The sequence below is a fragment of the Dipteris shenzhenensis genome, chromosome 28, assembly GCF_047967505.1.
Source record: "Dipteris shenzhenensis isolate YYH24624 ecotype China chromosome 28, Dip_SZ_1.0, whole genome shotgun sequence".
In the NCBI taxonomy this organism is placed as follows: Eukaryota; Viridiplantae; Streptophyta; class Polypodiopsida; order Gleicheniales; family Dipteridaceae; genus Dipteris; species Dipteris shenzhenensis.
Window position 1 is genome coordinate 50,412,873 of NC_141623.1, and position 21,378 is coordinate 50,434,250.

The 21,378-nt window shown below is 45.6% G+C and overlaps 1 protein-coding gene across 2 annotated transcripts in view; it reads right to left on the reverse strand.

Annotated features, from left to right (window-relative positions):
- LOC147883687 (proteasome activator subunit 4-like) overlaps positions 1–21,378 on the reverse strand; it is a 142,489-nt gene that overhangs the window by 109,606 nt on the left and 11,505 nt on the right. For both annotated transcript variants that reach the window (XM_087399300.1, XM_087399301.1), the window contains exons 2-4: positions 9,209–9,311; positions 8,872–8,984; positions 8,632–8,754 (exon numbers count right to left, since the gene is read on the reverse strand). In XM_087399300.1, the coding sequence (XP_087255426.1) occupies positions 8,632–8,754; positions 8,872–8,984; positions 9,209–9,311 (339 nt within the window). The remainder of the gene's footprint in view (positions 1–8,631; positions 8,755–8,871; positions 8,985–9,208; positions 9,312–21,378) is intronic.

Sequence of the window (21,378 nt, forward strand, 5' to 3'; positions counted from 1 at the left end):
GGAATCCGACATGAGCGGGGGGGAAGGGTCTGAGCGGCCGAATCTAATGATAAGAGCACCGGCGCATGGTCGGAGAGTGTCGTCCCTGGAACTATACCGGCCTGACCGCCTCTGCTGATGGCCCAATCACTAACATAGAATCTATCAAGCCTCTCCAGGAGTCTGCCTCCTTCCCTGCGGAAACCCCACGAGAAGTCCAAGCTCCCGTGCCAACGCCGGAAGGACGGGTCTCGCCAACAGTCCCTTCCTCCTGTCGCAAAGATAAAAGAGTCCCAGGTGGATTGCTCTGCCTGAGCCATACCTGTGAACTCCGGTCCTCTGCCCTGCTGGTCTTCCAAGGTCTCCAAATTGTTGAAGTCACCTCCAACAATCCAGGAATCCATGTCTGGGAGAATCCCTGTAAGTGTCCTCCAGAAGGTGGCTCTACAACGGAGATCTGTGGGGGCATAAATGTTGAGGATTCCAACTCTGGAGCCCTCTAATTCCAGGCCTACCCAAAGGGCACGACCTGGAATCAACGTACCATGATCGAAAACTCCCTGGGCTAGCTGCTCTCCCACGGAAGTACAGACACCACCACTCCTCCCCAGTGCGCCGATCGAGGGCTCCCAATAAGTGTGAGAGCGACCAGTGAGGATCTTCCCACATCTACGGGAGTGAGCCGCCGAAAGCTTGTGTTCCTGAAGTAGAAGTACATCCACACATCCTATCACTGCTGGCTGAAGTTCCTGTCTCAAAATGAGCTTCCTGGGACCACGGGTGCCAGAAGAGTGAAACCCATTCACATTCCAGGATACGAGGTGTAGGCTCATGGTGAGGACTGGGAGGCAGCGAACAACTGTCTGCTCGCGGTCGAGGTCGAAGAAGAAGCTGACATTTCGGAGGAGAGGCGCTGGCGCTTATGGGAAGGTTTGGAGGGGGAGGCGGGGTCGTCCTGCCCGTCCTTCAACACCTTCAGCAAAGGCGATAGGCCTTTGGTACCATGAACGAAGGCTTTCTCGAGCCAGCTCGAGATCTCTGAGGTGGACATCCAGTAGAAGGCACGGAGTTTCTGAGGCGTCCAGGCTCCTGACATCGTGGGGGAGGGGCCAAGACGGGGGAGGCCTGAGGATCACAATCAGTCTGAATCGTTTGGCGGCGCAACGCCACCGCAGGCGCACGTCACCCTCAGACCACTGAGTCTCGAGAAGCTGCCCACCAGACGGGCCTATCCAGGAACAAATCTGAGCATGCGTCTGCTCCCTGAGAGCCTCCCAAACCGAGTCGTCTGTCCAGGTCTCGGTGCCGTCACTGAGGAACGTGAAAGCAAAGCTAGGGCCATCCCTAGGGGCCAAGGCGTGCCTGGCCCATCTAAGAGTGCGATCACAGAGTTCTTCCAAACAGAGCAAGTTGCTCTCCCAGCCACAGATAGCAGGAGAGGCATAGACCCTGAGACTGAGACGCGGCACACTTGACAGAGGACAGATGCACATATCACACTCACTCACATCTCCTCTATTTTCAGACCGGGGGTGTGGCCCGACCGGGGTTACCGTGGTGCTCCTCAATTGTCGGGTAGTGGCTAAGAGGGCACGACGGATTACTCATCCAGATAGCAGGCAACGATCCATTACGAGCTTCTTCCCTACTCTGCCTAGCCCTTCATTGGGTGTACCTTGATGTTCTGTATGCCTATTATATAGTATTGGATCAGATTACGTCTCCACATGAGGATGACGATGCCAGGATGTCTATATATGATTATGGTGGACATGTACGATGATATCACTGACTATGTCTACAGTTTTCTAGCATGGGTTAGAATGCTTGCTTAGTAGCTCCACCCTTTTGCTCATTATATCAGGTTTTCTTCCAATCTCATAGACCCATCGGTCTTTACCACACTTTATAAGCTTTCTTTCTCTCCTTTCTTGTCTAGTTCATGTGTGGTTTGCTCTCTCTCTCTCTCTCTCTCTCTATCTCTCTCTCTCCATTTTCGTTCAGGGCTGCACTCCTCACAGCTTGATGGGCATGATGAATGCGATGAGGAGGAGATTCTTGAGGATGAAGATTTTATAGTCTTGTTGGCTTATTTGAAGAAGAAGAAGCTTGCCAGGTCAATCTGAGCTGCAAGTCCACACAAAGTGGTGGTCCATGAGAGGTGTGGATACCACAAGGTTGGTGCTTAGCATGTGTGTTCACGTCGTGCGAGATGATTCTTCTTTGAATTTGTGTTGTGAGGGTGTTTCTATGATGTCATCTAAGCAAGAAACTTCTCCCTTGGGTTCAACATCTTTTGTGCCCCCTACGGTCAAAATATAGTATCTACGTTTGTATGCTTTTATCCAATCTAAAAACTTGTCACAACTACATCACTAGGTGGTGGAAAGAAGTGGGTGTCCCCTCCTAATTGTGTAGGTTCCACATCTAAAGTAGATCCTTTTTAGGTGTCCATAACAATATTCTCTTGAAAACAATTGTGTCCATTTCCTCCAGCTCACCTGTACCCAATCGTGAGATAGAGATTTGTGACTCTTGAATCTAACCCTTGCATCATGAAAGGAGCTAGGGAATGCAAAATTGTCATGGGCACCCTCACTTGCATGCTCAGCAGGGCCACAACTAGGAGACCATAGCAGAGCACACACACTAATTGATGTCAACACTCCATCACAGGTTTAATGTCATCATAGCCTTTCTTGTGAAGCATGATGTTCATCTTGTCTTGGATTTAAATGATTAGGAAGGTAGTTGGATCATTATGTAGTGTCTTGCTCATGGCAAAATACTAATGTGCCTCGGTTTATGCACCTCAATGTTCTCATCATAGAGCATTAATTGGGAAGCTATGCTACAATGTCCCTGGAGCCAACAAGCATTTATTTGTGGGGATTTTCTAGCAAGGGCATAATAGATCTGATAACACTCACATGCTGACGTTGGAATGTCAATGTTGGTTCCAATTAATCTCTCAGATCAGTCTTGTGGATATTTGGAAGGAGTTGAATCCTATGCTTTCAGGATATACTTTGCAGCATAATGCCTATTTCTACATATCAGGCGAGATTGGACCGTTGGCACATGGTAAATGTGCAATAGTATGATGCTCTTACTTGCCAAATGCAGTTAGATTCACCCCAGCCTCATCATGCTCCATTATGGCTGAGGTTGTCCTTTCACAAGATACCACATGACATGTTGCCCCTTATACTTAATAATAGTTATTTGGAGCATGATGAGTATAAGAAACTATTGTTTCTATGTTTATGTTGCATGTGGCTTGGGTGTAGATGCCCGTTTTAAAGGCTCCAATTATTCAGCTCATTGTATCTAGTTTTTTCAGTCTCATAGACCCTTCAGACTTTTAATAAACTCTCTCTCTTTCTTTCTTTATTTTTTTCTTTCTGTGACATGACCTTGGAGAAAATGGAATTTTACATGAAAGAGATCTATCCTAAGCTGAAATATGGGAGACAAGATTGCCTTAAGGCTTAAAGAAGATATCTCGCCAGCTCGCATGTTCTAGAAGTGGAAAGGGGTATGTGGAAAAAGACAAATCTCCCACGAGAACACAAAGCATGCAGGAAATGCCCCTAGTACGTGAAGTAGAAATTGAAGAACACACAATGCCTATAGTTGAGCTTATATGCACATCTGGGAGAACCATGCTTTTGATGCTAATAGCTATATTGTTCACAACCTACAAGGCCTTTTTGGTCAAACAACCAAACAGCTATACGGGGTTTTTGGGCACTAAAACAAAACTTTGAACAAGCAAGCTAGACAAGTAGTAGTTACATAAATAGTCCTAGAACATTCTTTCAAAATTTTTGGATATACACCTAACAAATATTCTCAGCAATATACGTGAATTATTAGATCTGTCCTATACACTTGTTGTTACATGAGGTAGAGGTGTCTCTGCCTTAACCCCCAATTCCCCTATGAGAAATCTGTTATTTAAAGTTTCCATTGTTTTCCAATAAGTCCTGGAGAGCCCAATTGTTTTGGAAGGCGTACAAAGCACCCATTCCACTTGTAGTTGTCCGTAAGCTCCAGCTCTATAGATATTTGTATGAGTTAACTAATTCCAAAGGCTCCCCTTTCAAGTTGTCATCAATCTATTTATTGCAAGTCCCGATCACCATGACTTTTGTCTTGGCTATGTTGACCTACATCCTTGAGGTCTATAGAAGTCTCCTTGTGCATTCAGATGTGTGTGTATTTCTTGCTTGCTCTTTGCTAGGAATACTACATCATCTACGTAAGTAAGCAATAGTAGAGCGCATCTTGCAATTCGGACACCTATCCCCCAAGGGAACACAACCACACCTAGATTACATATCCAGACTCAAGTGACCCGTTTGATACGAAACGAGTCTCATCTAGAAGACCCGGTAACCCCCTACCTCCCTTTGGACTCCATAGCGGAGGTAGGTTTATAAAAAAGCCCAGTATAGCCTCATCCACCACTGCCCCTAAAACCCACTAAACACCCTATCACGAGGGCACCGTAGATCGGTCCTACGGTGTAATGTTGCTAGTCGATCCTGAGCATCATGGAATCGTAGTATGATGCTGTCGGTTGGGGTCTCTCCCCACTCACCAAGACCCTCTCGATCGTGTGCTCTGTGACCCCCAAGGTGGTAGCCACAAAAGTGATCGCATCATCCATCGGTGTAGGTATGGTACGAGGGATTCCATGAGCTCTGATGTTGAAAGTCTACTAGCCCTTTGTTGTTGCTCCATGAGAGTGGCTGAGACTGTTGCCTTTGTAGGCTCCCATTTGGTCACATCCACCCATTTGGATGTCTCCTCGATTACAAATTGCATGCTAGCAATCTGTGCCTCCACCACTAGTGTACTACTTGTGGTTGTATGTAAGGCACAGTGACCTTCTTCTAAAGCTGTGAAATGTCTTATCTGAGGCCCTGAATGAACCCATCCTGCTCGTGTATAACCCGGGCCTGCTCCTGCATAACACAATCCTGATCCTGAGTGAAGCGGGCCTGCTCCTCTGCGCAGCAGGTCACCTCCACCTCACGGGCTCGAATACTGTGTCCTCCATGAGAAGTGACTCCTAGACATCCAGCAGATTGACTTGTGGAAACTTGGGCCTCGAAGGATCTGAAACTGAAAGGGACGTGGTGCGAATGTAGGGGATGAGGCTGAATAGCTAGTGGTGTGACTGAGTAAGCTAGGTGAGGTATGAGGATGATTGAGGTAGGGCTCAGGTGATACCAGTCGAGGGTGGTAGGGGTGGCTGGCTGAGAAAGAAAGAAAGTCTATTAACGTCCACTAGAGACCAAAAGGTCTATGGGACAGCAAGAAACCCTCTAGTACATAGGGAGGGCACATGGCAGCTCCCAAGGAGTGCAAAAAGCAGCCCCAATTATTTAGAGTACCTACATGATATTCTGGAAGAGTAAACAACCATACATCAGTTTAAGACTGAGAGTTTTTTGGTTTTGATTTAAACTCTCTGATTAGTGCTACGCCCTCACGGTAAACTGCCCATTTTCCATCCTTTCTAGCAGCCTTGACTTTAGCCTTAATCTTGAGTTGAGTTTGTGTAAGCTCCTCTGCTATCCATACTTTGGTGCCTTCAGCTTGTAAGATTGTCGAAGAAGCTTGATCTGCATAAAGCTTGATCTGCATATCTTTTGACTTCAGTGTAAGGATTGCATGACCTCTATAGTGCAAAATAGAAGCTGGCCTGGAGAGGGAGGGGTGAGAGAAAGGACAAGGAGTAGAGTGCGCCTTCGATGATGGTAACATGAGTGATGAATCTGGTGGCAAGTTTGTGTTCGCAAAAGAAGAAGCCGATATCGAGCCCCCTGTCAAGGATGTACATGAGGTAGACACTCCTGAGGTGGAGTTCTCCTGTACAACTATCCCCGGATCTCATAGTAGGCTGGGCAAGCACAATGAAAATGCTCCTCTATCTCAACCATCCCCAATGTGCATAGCATGCAGATCCGCTTCTCTAGGTATACCCGTGGCTCTCCCCACCTTGTTCCTCAGCTGATGGGATGAAACACACATCTTGCCCAATGGCAATCCTCATTGCATGTGAGACTCCTCCATCCTCGAGATACTGGGGTTTGATAATGAATCCCTCCTCCGATACTCTCGGGAAGTGGTTGCGATAGATCTCATCTCTTGGGATCGACTCAGGTGGTGCATCCATAATACTGTATTGAAAGGGGGGGAAGTCGGTCCATCTGGATACCATGCCTGGCAAACCACGAGGATATACATGCATACCATGTGTCTGCCCCACTTGCTGCTAGTCTAGATGACTCCAAGGCCAGCCTCGGCAATCTCCAGTGAGGTAAGTCCCAAACTCTGAATGAATGTCACTGTCTGAAAGATGGCATCAACTTGGAGAGGTGTCATGGTGAACTCTAACTGTACTATCTCATGTGGGACTGGTGATCACTATCAACAAATAGTGATATTTTACATCCGGTGAAGTAAAATACATATAGGTATTATGTAGTTAGTACTTGATGCGCTAGCTTGTGTGCAGAACAAGTATCTTGTTGTAGTGTCCCAAAACTTTTAGTAATAACTCCCTAGCTTGTAGCTGGCTACTCTCATAGAATTTTCAGGTTGCCTCTATTGTTATCATATCTTTCTTTGCTGTGAGCATAGGCCTGGCATCTGAGGAGTGCATGCTGCTCATTTTCCACCTCCCTTGTGGGGCATATTTTACATACTCTTTCTTCTCTTGGGACCCTAGGTCTTGGCCACCTTCCCTTCTCCACTTCTAGATCATGTGAACTGGTTCTTGTTTTGCATATACATGCCTTTTGAATATTGGTATGTCTTCCCCAAGGTATTTTCGCATCCAAGTAGCTATCTATTGGATTAATTTCCTCTCACAGGCATCCTCTCGTATGTATCAGCAGCTGTTATATCCCATAATTCCATCCATTTCATCCCATCTCGGTGCCATCCCGTGGTTTGTGTAGTTTCCAATGCCTTGTGAGGTATTCTACTGGCATCCATCTTCTCAACTTTGTTGAGGTAGGCCATGAATTGGCATAATGCCTGGTCAGAGAGCAGCTTGATATGGAACTGCATGGCAGTCTGGAAGACTGAATACAGTCTGCATGGATTTGACACCAGCAGACATGGGTATGGACATATGTTTGTAGGGGCTGTGTGGCTGCGATTGGCTCGTAGATACGCCCAGAATAGTTTGGGCTTCATGTGGATTTTGGAACAGGATGAATCCCAAGTCTGAGAGACTGCAAAAAAGCATACTACTAGGTAGCGTGCAGACTACTCAGTCGGACTACTCAGAGGGGGCGGACCACATGGGAATGGGCGCAGTGTGCATTGAATGGCCTTCGTAAGCCTTGTGTAGGATTTTGCAATATTGTCTTGAAGGGGTGCCTCTTGCAGCATCTCAGTCCTTAGTCACCTTTGCCAACTGTCCATTCTAGCAGCAGCCCATTTTCCCACTCTCTCCCTGCAGGAAAGCAAAGGAAGATTATGCAGCATAAGGCACTGGCAGCCCTGGAAATTTCAGTGCGTAGAATAAAGCCTGCTCTGAACAGCTGTTCGGACCCTTGGCAGCTGCGCAGGCCACCACAGTCTATTCAAATCTAGGAGCAGCCTAAGGACTGCTTTGGACAACAGATTTGATCCTCAGGCTAGGCGTGCGGATTCTCTCAGACCACATGCAAGCCTGCGAATTAGACGATGGCCAGTCTCTTCTGCACCATAACCTATGATGTACTGCTATGTCTAATCCAATTGGCACCTTAAGCTTTCTCAGCCTTGATTGCATGTCCTTTTTGAATCGTATTGCCCTCGCCTCTGTGCCAGGCTGTGCGAATTGCAGAGTTTTTCACCGTGCCTAAATTCTGCAAAATTTGTGGAACCCAAGGTCTGAACCTCTGCATGTGTAGGCTGATCTGCAGTTCTTTGCATGTGCAGCTTGTGTCCTGAGACTTAGGGTGCTGCAAACAGCACAGTCCTGATTGGCTACTGGACACCTAGGTGACTATCCATCAGTAGAGGCTATGAATTGCGATGTCACGGCCAAATCTTCCCCTCTTGCAAAGCTCCATAAATCTTATTCTTCTCAGAAGCCTTCCAAAATTCTGAAAATCTCTTTTATTTGAAAACTCACACAACCTTCATCCTTGGAGCTTTCTCCTTCCTCAAGCTACGAGATTTTTCACAAGATAGACTAATAGGGAAGAGACTTATGCTGCTACACTATCAAGATGGAAATCACTGCTTTCTTTTTCTTTAGCCTCATCCAATTACATGTTGGCTCAGTCAATTGACATGTGTCAATCGTCGAATGGAGAGGAAAAATCAGGTAAGTGTGCACTAGCAAAAAATGGTAGGTCAACAAGGGAGAGGATTGAAATCCTAGAACACAAAATCTATGTCTAGAACCTTAAAAAGTAACTTAGGGGAATACTTTCACCTTAAGGTTAGTACAATGAAACTACAAATGTCAACAGCTATATCGCCTAAAATGGAGCTAACAACAATTAACATTTCATCAATACCTAACAAAACTTCATATCTAAAATTCAACCAACAAGAACCTAACCAAGGAAGCAATACAATCTAAATGCTCTTTATTAGTATTGGAGTCTGCCAAGTTCTTTTAGTTACACTTACTTGAATTCAAACCATATCTCTGCACAAGCGCTTGCTTTAAAAGAACGTCTACAAGCCTCGATCAAGTAAATGAGATTATCCAGATGACTCCATTTCAGCATTAGTCCTTCATAAGAAGAACGCCTGAGGGGGGGGAAATTTTATTAGAAAAGAATATGAAATATGAGAACATAACCAATTGGATATGACATATGGTGGGCTTTCTTTTAAAAAAATAGGCAATAGCTTCGACCAGCATACCTTTTAAAGTGAGTGTTTCGAAGTAAAATATATAACGGTCTCCATTCTATTTCCAAATTTAGGTCCTTTCGATATTTTGACAATAATCGAGCTAAGCAATTGGCCCATCTAGTCTGTAGGAAAAACCAATGACCAATCATAGGTAGGTATGAGATTGAGGAATATCATTGGGGAGATAAAATAAAGGGCTTGCCTAAAAAGATGCCAAGAAACCAAATATGATCTCAAATTTGTTCAAAATGGGACAAGCGAGCTGAATCGACTTAAACAAGTGTGCATGTAAAAAAGTAAAGATGAATGACCTGAATGTACATGTAAAAAAGTAAAGATGAATGACCTGAATGTACAAGTTGTCGGATGACATCAACAATATTTCTAAAGATGCATTTGCCAAATTTTCTATGTCAATTATTGCAAGTGTACTCTTTGCCTTCAAGAACCTGCCAAATGTATCTTTGTGGTGAGCTCTCATCTTAAAAACCAAAGCCACAGCTTTAGTAGATGACTAATTAGATGATATCAAACACTTTCCACATAAAATTTCAACTTTACAAAATATGCATTGTACCTTTAAACTCTTACAAATACGTTCATGAAAACCTTCCATCACTTTCTATTGAAAAAACATTCCTCTATCTTTAAATGTCTACTTTCTGTGTGAAGCTCTCCTCCTAGCCTACGCTCTCTATACGCTCTCCCGCTAGCCTCTCAGCCTACGCTCTCCCGCTAGCCTCTCAGGCCACGCCAGCCTACACTCCCGTACTCTCTCCCGCTAGCCTCTCTGCATGCAGCCTACGCCTACGCCTACGCCTACACTCAGCCTACGCCTCTCCGCTCAACCTCTCCTCTCCCGCTCAGCCTCTCACGCTAGCCTCTCTGCCCACGCTCCCCTACGCTTAGCCTCGCCATCGCTCCCCTACACTCAGCCTACACTCCCTGCTCAGCCTGGTCAACTAACTCTAGTGGTTAGACTAACCCTGGTCAACTAACTCTAGTTAGTAGGCTAGTTACAGGATAACTAAACTCTCAGCTAACCAGACTAGAACCAATCAGTCTAGCTAGTGTAACCAGATAGTCACTCACCCAGTTACTCCACACCCCCCCCCCCGCCCCCCAAAAAAAAAAGGTGTCACCTGCCATTTTTTGTCTATCAGAGACAATCTGTACCTGTCAGAAAACAACAGAAAAATCAGAGAAAATCCTCCTTCATTCCCCTCCACATTCACCCATTCTCCTCTGCCCCAACCCACAGCCCTGACCCACAGCCCCGCCTTTTGCCCCCTCCATTGAGCTCTCCCGCTTCCCGCCTTTTTTCAGCCCCTTGGGGGTACCTCCCGTCATGGGGGGGGGGGGGGGGGGGGCTCATGCTCCCGCTCCGGCACTAAGACCTGCACCGAACACGGGTCAGTCAAACGAAATGGGGAAAGGTGGCAAAGATACGGATAAAGCTGCCAAGAAAGATGACAACAAAGCGAAGAAACAAACACAGCTGAAACTCGAGGATGTGAACACACACTACAACCGCAGTGGACTCGGAGTTGACAGCAAAGCAAAGGTGGGGTCCACCTCTGCCTTAGCTTCAGCCTCTGCGTAAGATCCACTTCCGTCCACAGCCTCTACAGTTACAGCTACTGCCTCTGATATACCCCTACCCATGACATCGATTGCTCCACCCTCCCCTAAGATAGAGGGGTTGTCACTAACACCATCTCTCCCTTCTTCTCCCGCTACAATTCTCTCTCTGATTATGACACCTACTTTGGAGGGGGTCATACACTGTTCCGCACTACTCGACCTTTTTCTCCCCTTTGCCTCTCAGTCAGCCCACATTCCCACACCCTGCTGGGATCGCCTCCTCCAGGACACTATCATCTCCATACCGCACCCATCTCACCCAGTCATCACCCATCCTCCAGTCTCATCCTCACACTTTCATGCCACAGTCCTTCTAGTTTCCGCTAGAGCACGGACGAGCTGACCCATCAGAGGCTTGGGAGAACTTGCTAATGGAGGTTTAGGCATCCGAGAGCGCAAGAGGGAGGTATCACGCTTCGCACAGGAGCAAACACGCTTCACCCAGGAGCAGTCTGAGGCTATTCGAGACCAGGCTGATCTTATTCAGGGGCTCAGACAGGAGATCTCGCAGCTCCAACAGGAGGTCACTGGTATACGTATAGTCCCAGGGAGCACCCCAGTTGTGGAGGCACAGATTGCGAGCATGCAATCTACCATCAAGGAGACGTCCAAATGGGTCGACGTAGCCAAACTTGCAAGGGTAACCATTTTGGCTACCCTCCTGGAGCAGCAGCAGAGAGCCAACAAGGCTCTCAACATCAGAGTACGTGGGATCCCACGCACTGAGGCTGCACCGATGGCAGATGCGACGACCTTCGTGGCCACTACTCTAGGGGCGACTGAGCACAGGATTGAGAGAGCATGACAGGTTGGGAGGAACCCCAACCAAGAGCAGCCCCTTATCATACGGTTCCATGACGCCTAGGCATGACTTTCGGCTTTATGTTGTAGGTCAGTCTTACGAGATCAACCAATGATCACCATGGATGAGGACCTCACTCCACTATAGGTTGAGGAGAGGCGCTTTCTGTTGCAGCAGCGGGACCAGGCCCGCAAGGAGGGAAAGTGGGTAGTAGTATGAGATGGACGACTTCTTGCAGGCCCCCGTCGGGCACCCACCTCTCCTCCTGCATAGGGAGGCGAGGTCTATGAGACTCAGACATCTGAGACCCTATCCTGTACCAGGGGGAACTGTAACGGTACCTTATGGTCAAAACCAGGGAACTTCTTGGAATCCTATACAGGTTACAACATAGTCTTTTATACAGAGACACATCATAGTCTAGAGCACCCACTACCAGTAGTCAACAGGTATACATGGGAGTCTGCCTACAGAGATAAGATGAGGGATACTGGAGGGGTTCGAGGGTCAGGAGGAGTCACAATCCTTTACAGATCCACACTTTGGGGGGCCATCTCAGTGGAGTAGAGAGATACACATTCCAAGTTTCTCTGGATCCGGATTCGGCACATGGACAGTCGGGATCTATTTATTGCAGTTTGCTACTTCCCTCCCGAGACCTCCCGCTTTGCCAGAGATATTCGAGGGGAGGATGAGACATCCCCATTTGCTCCTCTTTATCAGTCCATTGTTGACTTCTCTAGCCGCGGAGAAGTCCTCCTAGTTGGGAACTTCAACGCGAGGACAGGCACTCGTCAGGCACCACTCCTCGACTTCAAGGATGATTCCACTCTACTGCCAGACATTGACCTTGAGGAGGCAGGTATGTTACGATTTTTGGCTGACAGACGAGGACCGTTCACATCTTATGGGCAGGCCCTATTAGACCTCAGCAGGATGCATGATCTCATTATTTATAATGGTCTTGATAGATGGCCCGTATCAGGTGGCTTCACGTGCTTTCCACATGGGGGAGGCTTCAGTGTTGTGGACTACATCATGGGATCCCCCCCTTCACATCTCGCATCACTGACTTTACCGTAGCACCTCTCCCTCCAGGGGCTGATCATACCTATCTTTTCTTTAGCATTTCTAACTCCGGCCGCACAGCACTTTCTACCCCGTTGAGTTTTTACTCCACCTACCATGATATACGCTTTGATCGTGATCACTCACCTACTTACTCTGGCCGTCTGTACATACTTCTTGCATACATTGACTTTATACCCCTATTAGAGGACAGTGTTGCCCTAGTCACCTGCTCACTACACGAGGCTACTCTTCACGCCTTCCCCCACACCACCCGCTCCACCTGCCCACCACCACCTGGGACCGTACCCTGTAATAGTTGGTATGATGATGAGTGTAAGACTTTACGCCGTCAGCTCAGATTCAAAACCAAAAACAATCTTCCGATCTACACGAGTACTGTCGACTGGTATGTAGGAAGAAACTTGCCTTTGTGCGCCGGAACGAGGAGCAGCTATTGAACATTTTGTTCAGTAACAACTCGAAGGAATTTTGGTGGAGATTTCTAGAGGGACGGTCCCCCTCACCACTCACTGACACTCAGACGTCTCGAACCGTCATGCACCAGGAGTAGTTCGCATTTGATGGGTCCCCTATTGAGGTAGTTTCATCATACACTTATCTTGGGGTCGTCTTTTTTAGACCCATCTTCACTATGAGACATGCACGTCTGAGCAAAGGATATGCTTCATTGGCTAGACTAGAGAGGCAGTGCTTCCACTCTTACTTTTAGGATCCACAGACCAAAGGGTTGCTTTTTGACTCCTTGGTCCGCCCAGCAGGGATGTATGGTAGTCCATGTTGGGGGCCAGACTTGTCGGATACAAAGTGGGTTAGGGTGGAGCGGCTACAGGTTCTCATGTTATCACGGATGATCCGTGGTAAGCCATCCGTTCCTCACTAGATCATTCGGATGGAGTTTGGGTCACCTCCATTACAGCTAGATGTTGCATTTTAGGTCATCACGTATCTGTACCGAGTCAAGGAGTATGGGGATTATACCTCTGGGCGTAGCAGGATATGATGGCTAGCATTGTCCTCTTCTATGGCACTTATAGCAGGGGGAGACCAGAGCTGCTGGTATGCACGCATAGAGAGATGGTTTGAGGGGCTAGGCTCCACATGGACAGACTACCTCCATTCCAATACAGCATGGATGCTCCGTTCTCTCCCCTCCTATCACACGAGGTCAACCAGGTTATTCGTGAGGATCTACTACAGCTACACACATTCCGGACTCGGTTGGGCCCAAGTGATCTTCCAGTGAAGCTGGGCTTCTACAGAGATCACTTCTTACATATCACAGTGGAGGGTTTCATTGATCCACTAGGATACACGCAGATTTATCTACCCCTCGCTGAGGATCTCTCTTGGGCAGTTCCGGGTCTCTTCACACAGACTTCGTATCGAGAGCGACAGAGCAGAGCAGTTACCCAAGGAGAGGCGCATATGCACACTGTGTGACATGCAGGAGGTTGAGACATGAGCATTTCATCTTCAGGTGTCTTGTTTACTATAAGATCCGAGGGTGTTTCTACTGTCTCTTCAGAGATAGTTACGGGGTTTTGGCCCGTCTCCTCTCCTACCCAGACCAACGGTATTTGGCTGGTTTCATTCATGAGGTGCTTAGACACCGCGATAGGATACTCCGAGCACGAGGACATGAGCATACTTCTTCCTCGACTGATACCTCTCAGAGCTCTATCACAGAGTTCTTTCAGCCAGATCACATAGACCCTCACGAGATGAGACCTTGACATGACCGTGACTCGGAGCCTATGACCCGACAGCTTAGACAGAGGGTTGACACACAGATCATACTTGGGGATATCCCATCCTTGTTTAGGGTCGGAGCCCGACCGACGGGGGTCACAGTGGCCCTGGTTAGACGTAGAGCTACGACCAGGAGACGTATCCGGACTGCACCCTTGAGGGGCCGACAACGCTCTATTGCTGACCTCATGCCTCCACTGCCCCATCCATCCTGATGTCCTACTGCTAATGATGAGGATGATGATGATTATGATGATGTTGATGATGACGATGATGCTGAGATTGATATATAGTCGACTATCGACATGACTATGTTGTACTTAGGACTTAGTACTACCATTTTGCATTTTTTGCATTCTGCATTGGTGTGGATGCTCGTTTAGTAGCTCCTCTACCACGGCTCATTGTATCAGGTTTTTCACAGTCTCATAGACCCATCGATCTTCCGAAGACTTTAATAAACTTTCTTTCTTTCTTTCTTTCTTTCTACAATACTTCTTATTAAATTAAAACACTACTCCTCTTATTTGCTGCTAAAAGATTTGGACCTTTCGGCAAACTCCTATTCACCCTTATTCAAATAAGAACAAAAAACCAAATCAAATGGCAAACCTAATGGCATAATGTTGTTTGAGTAGTAAAAAGAAGTGTGCATGTTTCTGCCCCTTTGTAAGACTAGAATATATTTAGTCTTACATAAGAATTAAAAATTGAAGCAAGAAAAAGAAAAGTGAGTGAAGGAGAAAGAAAGAGACTTTTATTGGCATTTTTATAAACCAAACAGACCTTGAGACAAGTATAATACAATGCATGAAATCCATTGGCATTTTTATAAACCAAACAGCCCTTGAGACATTTTTATAAACCAAACAGCCTTGAGACAAGTATAATACAATGCATGAAATCCAAGAGGGGATCCCATGTGCTGCTCTTACTCACAAGAGAGAGGGTGTTATAAATTGACCAACAGAGGGTATGCATAGCGGAAGACTGATAGAATAGCTCAGGAGCTCACATAGTGTGTGTGTGGCGGGTGGAATTACAAACTTCTTCAACTTATGTGCATCAAATAGATGTGCAAACTCATCAATAGACAATAATCCAGCCAGATATAGAAGCTACCAAAAGAATATATATTTCCGTCCAAAGCTATGGACACAATACAAAAGAGAGAGAGATCCAAAGTCCCACCAGAGCGTGGTCCTTTGATCTTACCATCACGTACTTCTACTATTTGCCGGATATCTCTCGACTTGAGCCCGCGTGCTCCACCTTGAGCATATGTAGACTCTCCGTCCAGATCACAACACCTTGCTGCCCTGAGAGACAGCAGGCCAAGGTTCAGCCCTTGAGAGCTCAGTCTGCAGCACACCTTCTCCTCTTTTTCACCTCCAGGATGAGGCTCAAGAAAGTGTCTTCTGGCTGCTCATGTCTGCTCCTCTTTTGCTGAGTTGCTGGATATTTTATGAGGCCCAAGTGCCTCCTTTTATAGGCACCAAGGCCTGGTCAAAATAGCCAACCAGTTCTGGCCGACCCAAACAGGCCGACCAGGCCCTGCTGACCTGATCTGCTCCATAAATGCCCCTGAGGGGCTCTCATTACTAGGGCCTTTGGCCCACACTTCTATACATGGCCTAGCCTAATACCCAGCCTATAAATAGGCCTGGTTGGCTGGCTATTTCCAGCACAACCAGCCCAGTAATCAGTCCACTTGTCTGCTGTTTGACCCGCCAACTTGCGCCATTTCTAGGCCCTGTTGTTGTGGGTCGTATCCCTGCCCACAGACCCACCAAACAGCTCGCCACATAGGCACCTATGTTCCTGGTTAACCCTGCCATCTGGTGCTGCTCCAAATCTGCCTCTGCCAGGCCAGATCCAGGCTGAACATCCATAGCCAACTTTTTGTCCATGAGCTCCATTTGTTGCAGCCACCATGGCTCCTCCAGGTACCTCACTTTTCTTCGCTCTTTGATTCCTGCCCACATTGCAGACATAACCCTGCCCATGTGTCAGTCTCTCAAGACCCAGGTCCACCCCCCATGCTCTCCTCATATGGGGGCTTACAGAGGGAGGTGACCTTTCCAACAGAGGGAAAGAAAGAAAGAAAGTTTGTTGAACTCTTTGGAAGACCAATGGGTCTATGAGACTCTGAGAAACTTGATACAATAAGCCAAAAGGGTGGAGCCACTAAAACGAGCATAATCACCCATGTTGAATGCTGAGTAATACATAGTCATAACATCATCATCATCATCATCATCATAATCTCAAATCGGATCTAATGCCAATACAGTGAATACTGGATGCCCCAAAAGGCAAGGTCATGATGGACCCGGTGGTGGGTGACTCGTGAGGCTGTACTGGTATGAGGATAGAGATAGAACGCAGGCGGCTATCTGCGGGTGCGGTCCGTCGTGACCTCCTAGCTGTGGCTCTGCATTTGACAAGTGCCATGGTAGCCTGTGTGTGTGAGTGTGTGGAATGGGATGGCCAGGATACTTTACAGGGAAATTCCTTGAGGGCTGAAAGTGTACACTGGTCTCGGGTTTTTTCCCCTCTGCTAGCCTTGCAAGAGCCTCGACAGTCTTATTTTTTAAGTCTAAAGGGGATCCTTTTGGTTTCAGATATTGTTCATGATGATGGGACTCCTCTTTCTTTCCCTCAGGCTACTGCAAAATATAGTCTTGGATTGCATTATCGTCTGGTCTGGCATAAGATTATCTCCTTGATTCAGAATTTTACTCCTATTCCTGCTTTGGAAGTGGAGGATTGACTGCAAGACTGGACTTTTCATTTGCCAGGATCGACATGTCGTCCTTTGTGGCTGTCTAATATTACAGTTTCGGCGCTCTATAAAGTTCTTTTGCCTTTGCCTTGGGCTGCACAGAGGGCAAATAAAATTTGGCATATGAATAGAATGGCAAAGTGGTAGCGAAAAAGATTGCATGGGGTTTGGAAAGCAAAAATTCATCTTCAGTAGCACGTGTTTCTGTGGCATGTTTTATTGGGAGTCTTTCCAGCTGGACAGTTTTGGGCACAACGCCATGTTGCTTCACCACTTTGTTGCCGATGTTTGGCTCCCAGGGAAATAGTGTCTCATCTCTTTTGGCACTGTTCTCATACATGTGATTTCTTGGCATTATTGGGTCAAACTTTATGCGCCAGATTTCTAGGCTTCACTTTTGGCAAGTACTTCTAGCTGTTTGGGATACATCCCCCTCGACATCAGTTTGTTTTTTTCTTTATTTGAGTTCAATATTGGGCACTTTGGACTCTGTGGAAGGACAGAAATCATAGAGTTTTTGGTGACCCGACTTTCTTAGCTTACTCTTTCTTCAGGCACTCTTTGCAACAATCGTTTTATGATTGTTTGCAAACAGGGTCTCTAGATCAGGATGTATATTTGTCATATATTGATAACTTTGCTTGATGTATTTTTAGCATTCCTGCTTTGGGATGCTCATCTTGTAATATAAAAGCAACAATATTTTCACCCAAAAAAAAAGAAGAAAAAAAAGTGTGTGTACTCTCAATCACTTACAGCCAGATGTGGTAGCTTTGCGGGAACATTAACAGCATGTGGATGCTGGACATCATGGTCATTTTCACGGTTATGAAATTTTCTATGCTGGACAGCATTCCTTTTGAGGAGTGGTCTTTTTGATCAAGCATGATCTTCAGCCCTCTGTGGCCTTCAATGATTCACAAGGCAGATGGATGGTTATACAATGCATTGTACAGGGTGATATCTTTGAATTTGCATCTGTCTATGCTCCTCAATCCTCCCATCATCAAGGACAGATTTGGGAAGATATGCAGAGGTATCCATGGAGGCAGTATGCTTTTCTTTGTGGTCACTTCAACAATGCTCCTCAGCCACGGGATAATACATCTGGCCATACCCATATGTTGGCCTCTGAGAGGCAGAGCTGGTCTCAATTGTTGCTTGATTTCAAATTTGCTGATCTTTGGACAGCATCTTATCCTTTGCTGCCTGGGTTTACTTTCCAGCACAATGCTCAATCTACATACAAAGCTAGACTGGAGAGGTGGTACAGAGTTGATCCTCAGTACTCTAATACTTTTACTACTACCTTGTCAGTTGATTATGCATTTGTGCATTCTGATCATGCACCTTTATCTTTGAGGATTTCTCTGCATGACATGCCAGATGATCGGCTTCCACATAGAAGGCTCCTCATGGTTAACAATAGCTATTTGGATCATGATCATTTTAAGGCCATGGTGTATGATGCATGTCAACCTCTTTCACCTCAGAGTTTTATTAATATTGATTATGCCTGGGATGCTTTTGTTGCTCGTATCCAATCAGTTATTCAGGATTATGGCAAAAATTATCTCAAAACATTGAGGGATACGGTTTCTCGGACAAAATCTATCTGTCAGTGTCTTTGACTGAACTCAGTCATTTTCGGTCTTTGTCTCTTGAAGAAAGCACATCTTTATGCCAGGCCAGACATTGTTTGCAAAGTAATGATCATAGAAAAATTGCCAAATGGGAGACAAGAGCTCGTCAGCGAGATTTCTTGGACAAAGGTTGCTCGTCAAAGGGTCTTTTTAAGAGCTAAACTTTTTTTTTAGTGAAAGCTATGATTGTTTATATCACAAGAAAGCCACCTCAAAGCGAGGAGGTAGAAATTACATCAGCTGAAAATGTCTGTATATGCTAAATATACATCATGATCGATGTAGTGAGTCTGCAAGCAGTCAAAAAAAGATTGCTGTAGAGAACGCTTGAAGAAAGCAAATAAAGAAAATGTTGGATCACCAAAGACTTTACAAATCATGTTTATCCACAAAGTCCAAAGTGCCCAATAACGAACCCAAACAAAGAAAAGATCAAACTCCTGAATGCGCGGATGAAAACCAAAGAGCTAGAAGAATTTCCCGAAAGTAGGAGTCGGGAATCTCGCTCTTAACTGCTGTCAAAGAAAATCCAGAAACTCACGGGAGGACGGGCAAAACCAGAACAAATGAAGCATAGTCTCCTGAGAAGTCAAACATCTGCAACATACAGCAGGAGCAATGTGTCTACGTGCCAATAGTTGACCAAATGGAAAAACTCCCAGAAGAACTCTTCAAAAAAAGACCTGTTGCCGAGAGGAACTTTATATGCCCAAAGTTGCTTTAGTCTCTTTCTCCACCACTTAGCTGGCCGATGCATTCGCCAAATAGAATTAGCCTTATCTGAAACCCAAGGTTGAGGCCAAAGGATTTTATATAATGTAGGCACTGTAATCTGAGATAGCCTCAAAGGACGAAAGGAGGACCCACGGGAAGTCAAAATCCAATCCTCCAACCTATCCTAAAGTTCCAAAGGAGGAATTGGGACAAAAGGTGAAAGCATACATGTAATTTTTTGCCATAGAGGACGATAATGAGATCTCAAGCCGTCTACCAGTAGTGCCGATCTCAATAATCTCTCGCTAGGTAGAGCCCAAACCCTGTGAAGATGTGTCATTTTTTGAAAGATGGCATCAATTTGGAGTGGTGGCAAACTCTGCCTGGACTTTCATGTCTAGCTCTTCACTCTCTATGTAAGAGAGGCCTCATTGTATGGATCAAACACTTCCAGAATTCTGTCATACAGACATTACTATTCTCTGCTATCATGAACGTCTCTTTTTGGCTCCTTGGCCCACTACTGATATTAGATTAGTAGGATTTCTTGTAGTCATATCACAGCAAAATTTGCTCCTGGCACCTTTCAGTTTGATGCAGCTCTGCCTTACCTAAGCTCCAGCTACAACCAAATATGGTATACATGGTGGAAGCTATGGGACAGAGCATGCAGGTTCAAGTTTGAGAAGAACGTCCAACCTATAGAATTGGTATCCTTTACAGTTTCTTCACTAATGCCAAATCTCAGCAGTTTTCAAAGCCACAGGGATATAAACATCATCAAATAATTATGGCTATGCGAAATGATTGTCACTGGATGCGTCTCTTGTTTTGCACCTGCTGGTAAGGCTATGTTTCTTGTCAGTATTGCAGTTGTTGATAATGCATCTCATGCTCTTGGTATTAGTTATTTTGACAGTTGCTGGTGATAGTTTCGCTCCTGTTTGATGGGGTGATATCATCTGTCCTTTTGGTTGTCTATTTTGGTGTGGCAGCATCATTTATTTGACTGGAGGCAGTTCCTTTTTCAATATGCTTCCTGTTGATGGAGGCTTCGCAGTCGTGTTTTGATTATCAACTCACTTCAAGGTTAGGAGGCATGTTGGAATATTTGAGATCATGGTGCAACCTGGAGTTAAGAGTCCTAATCAATGATGTCAAAGAAGCGAATGATAAGCAGTGGTAGCAGCCCATCTTATTTGATACTCGCTCTATGTTCTGCGCCTTGTGTTATTCTGATTGTTCATTAGTTGTTTGAGAGCTATCTGCCTCTATCACACTTTTTTTAAAACTTTTCGGAAAAAGTCCCATTGTTCTTGCATGTGCAGCTTAGAGGTGGTTGATATTAGCCTTCTGCAGTTCTATTACATCACTTCCATGAATATGTACACATGACTTCTAGCTTCTACAGTTGTTTGATTTTAACACCTGGGCTTTCATGAGAAGTCAATAAACTTTCTTGCTACTTAACATTCATTCAATACCAAGGCCTGCCATGATGTTTAGTGAAACGTCTCACAAGACCAATGGCTTCAAGATAGCATGCACCGTATTATTTTGCTTTGGAGTATAAATCTATGCTTCTAAGATTTCTGTAAGCTCTCAAACCTGATCTCTTAATGCAGTAGCTCTTATTATCTGACATTGTGCGTAATAAATCAAAGAATCTTGCCCAGAAGTTTGTGGCCCTCTGCAGTTCTATTATATTTCTTCCATGCATGCGTATGCAAGACTAGCCTCTACAGCTCCATGATTCTAACACTTACCACTTGATAGTCTTGGCAACCTATCTACCATTCTGAAAGAACCCTTATAATATAACTAATTTAAGCATGAATCTTAGTTTATTATCTTCTTGCTACTCCCCATGATGACTAGTGAATGAATTGGCACATGTCTCACAAGAGCAATGGCTTGAAGATAGCATGTACTACCAAAGAGATGCTGTGTGTGATCTATAGTTCTAAGATATCTGTAAGCTCTCAAATCTGATACGTATCTATGGTTCTAAGATATCTGTAAGCTCTCAAACCTGATACGTATGACTCATCATCGTAATTATGCCTCTTCAATATTTCAAGACTATA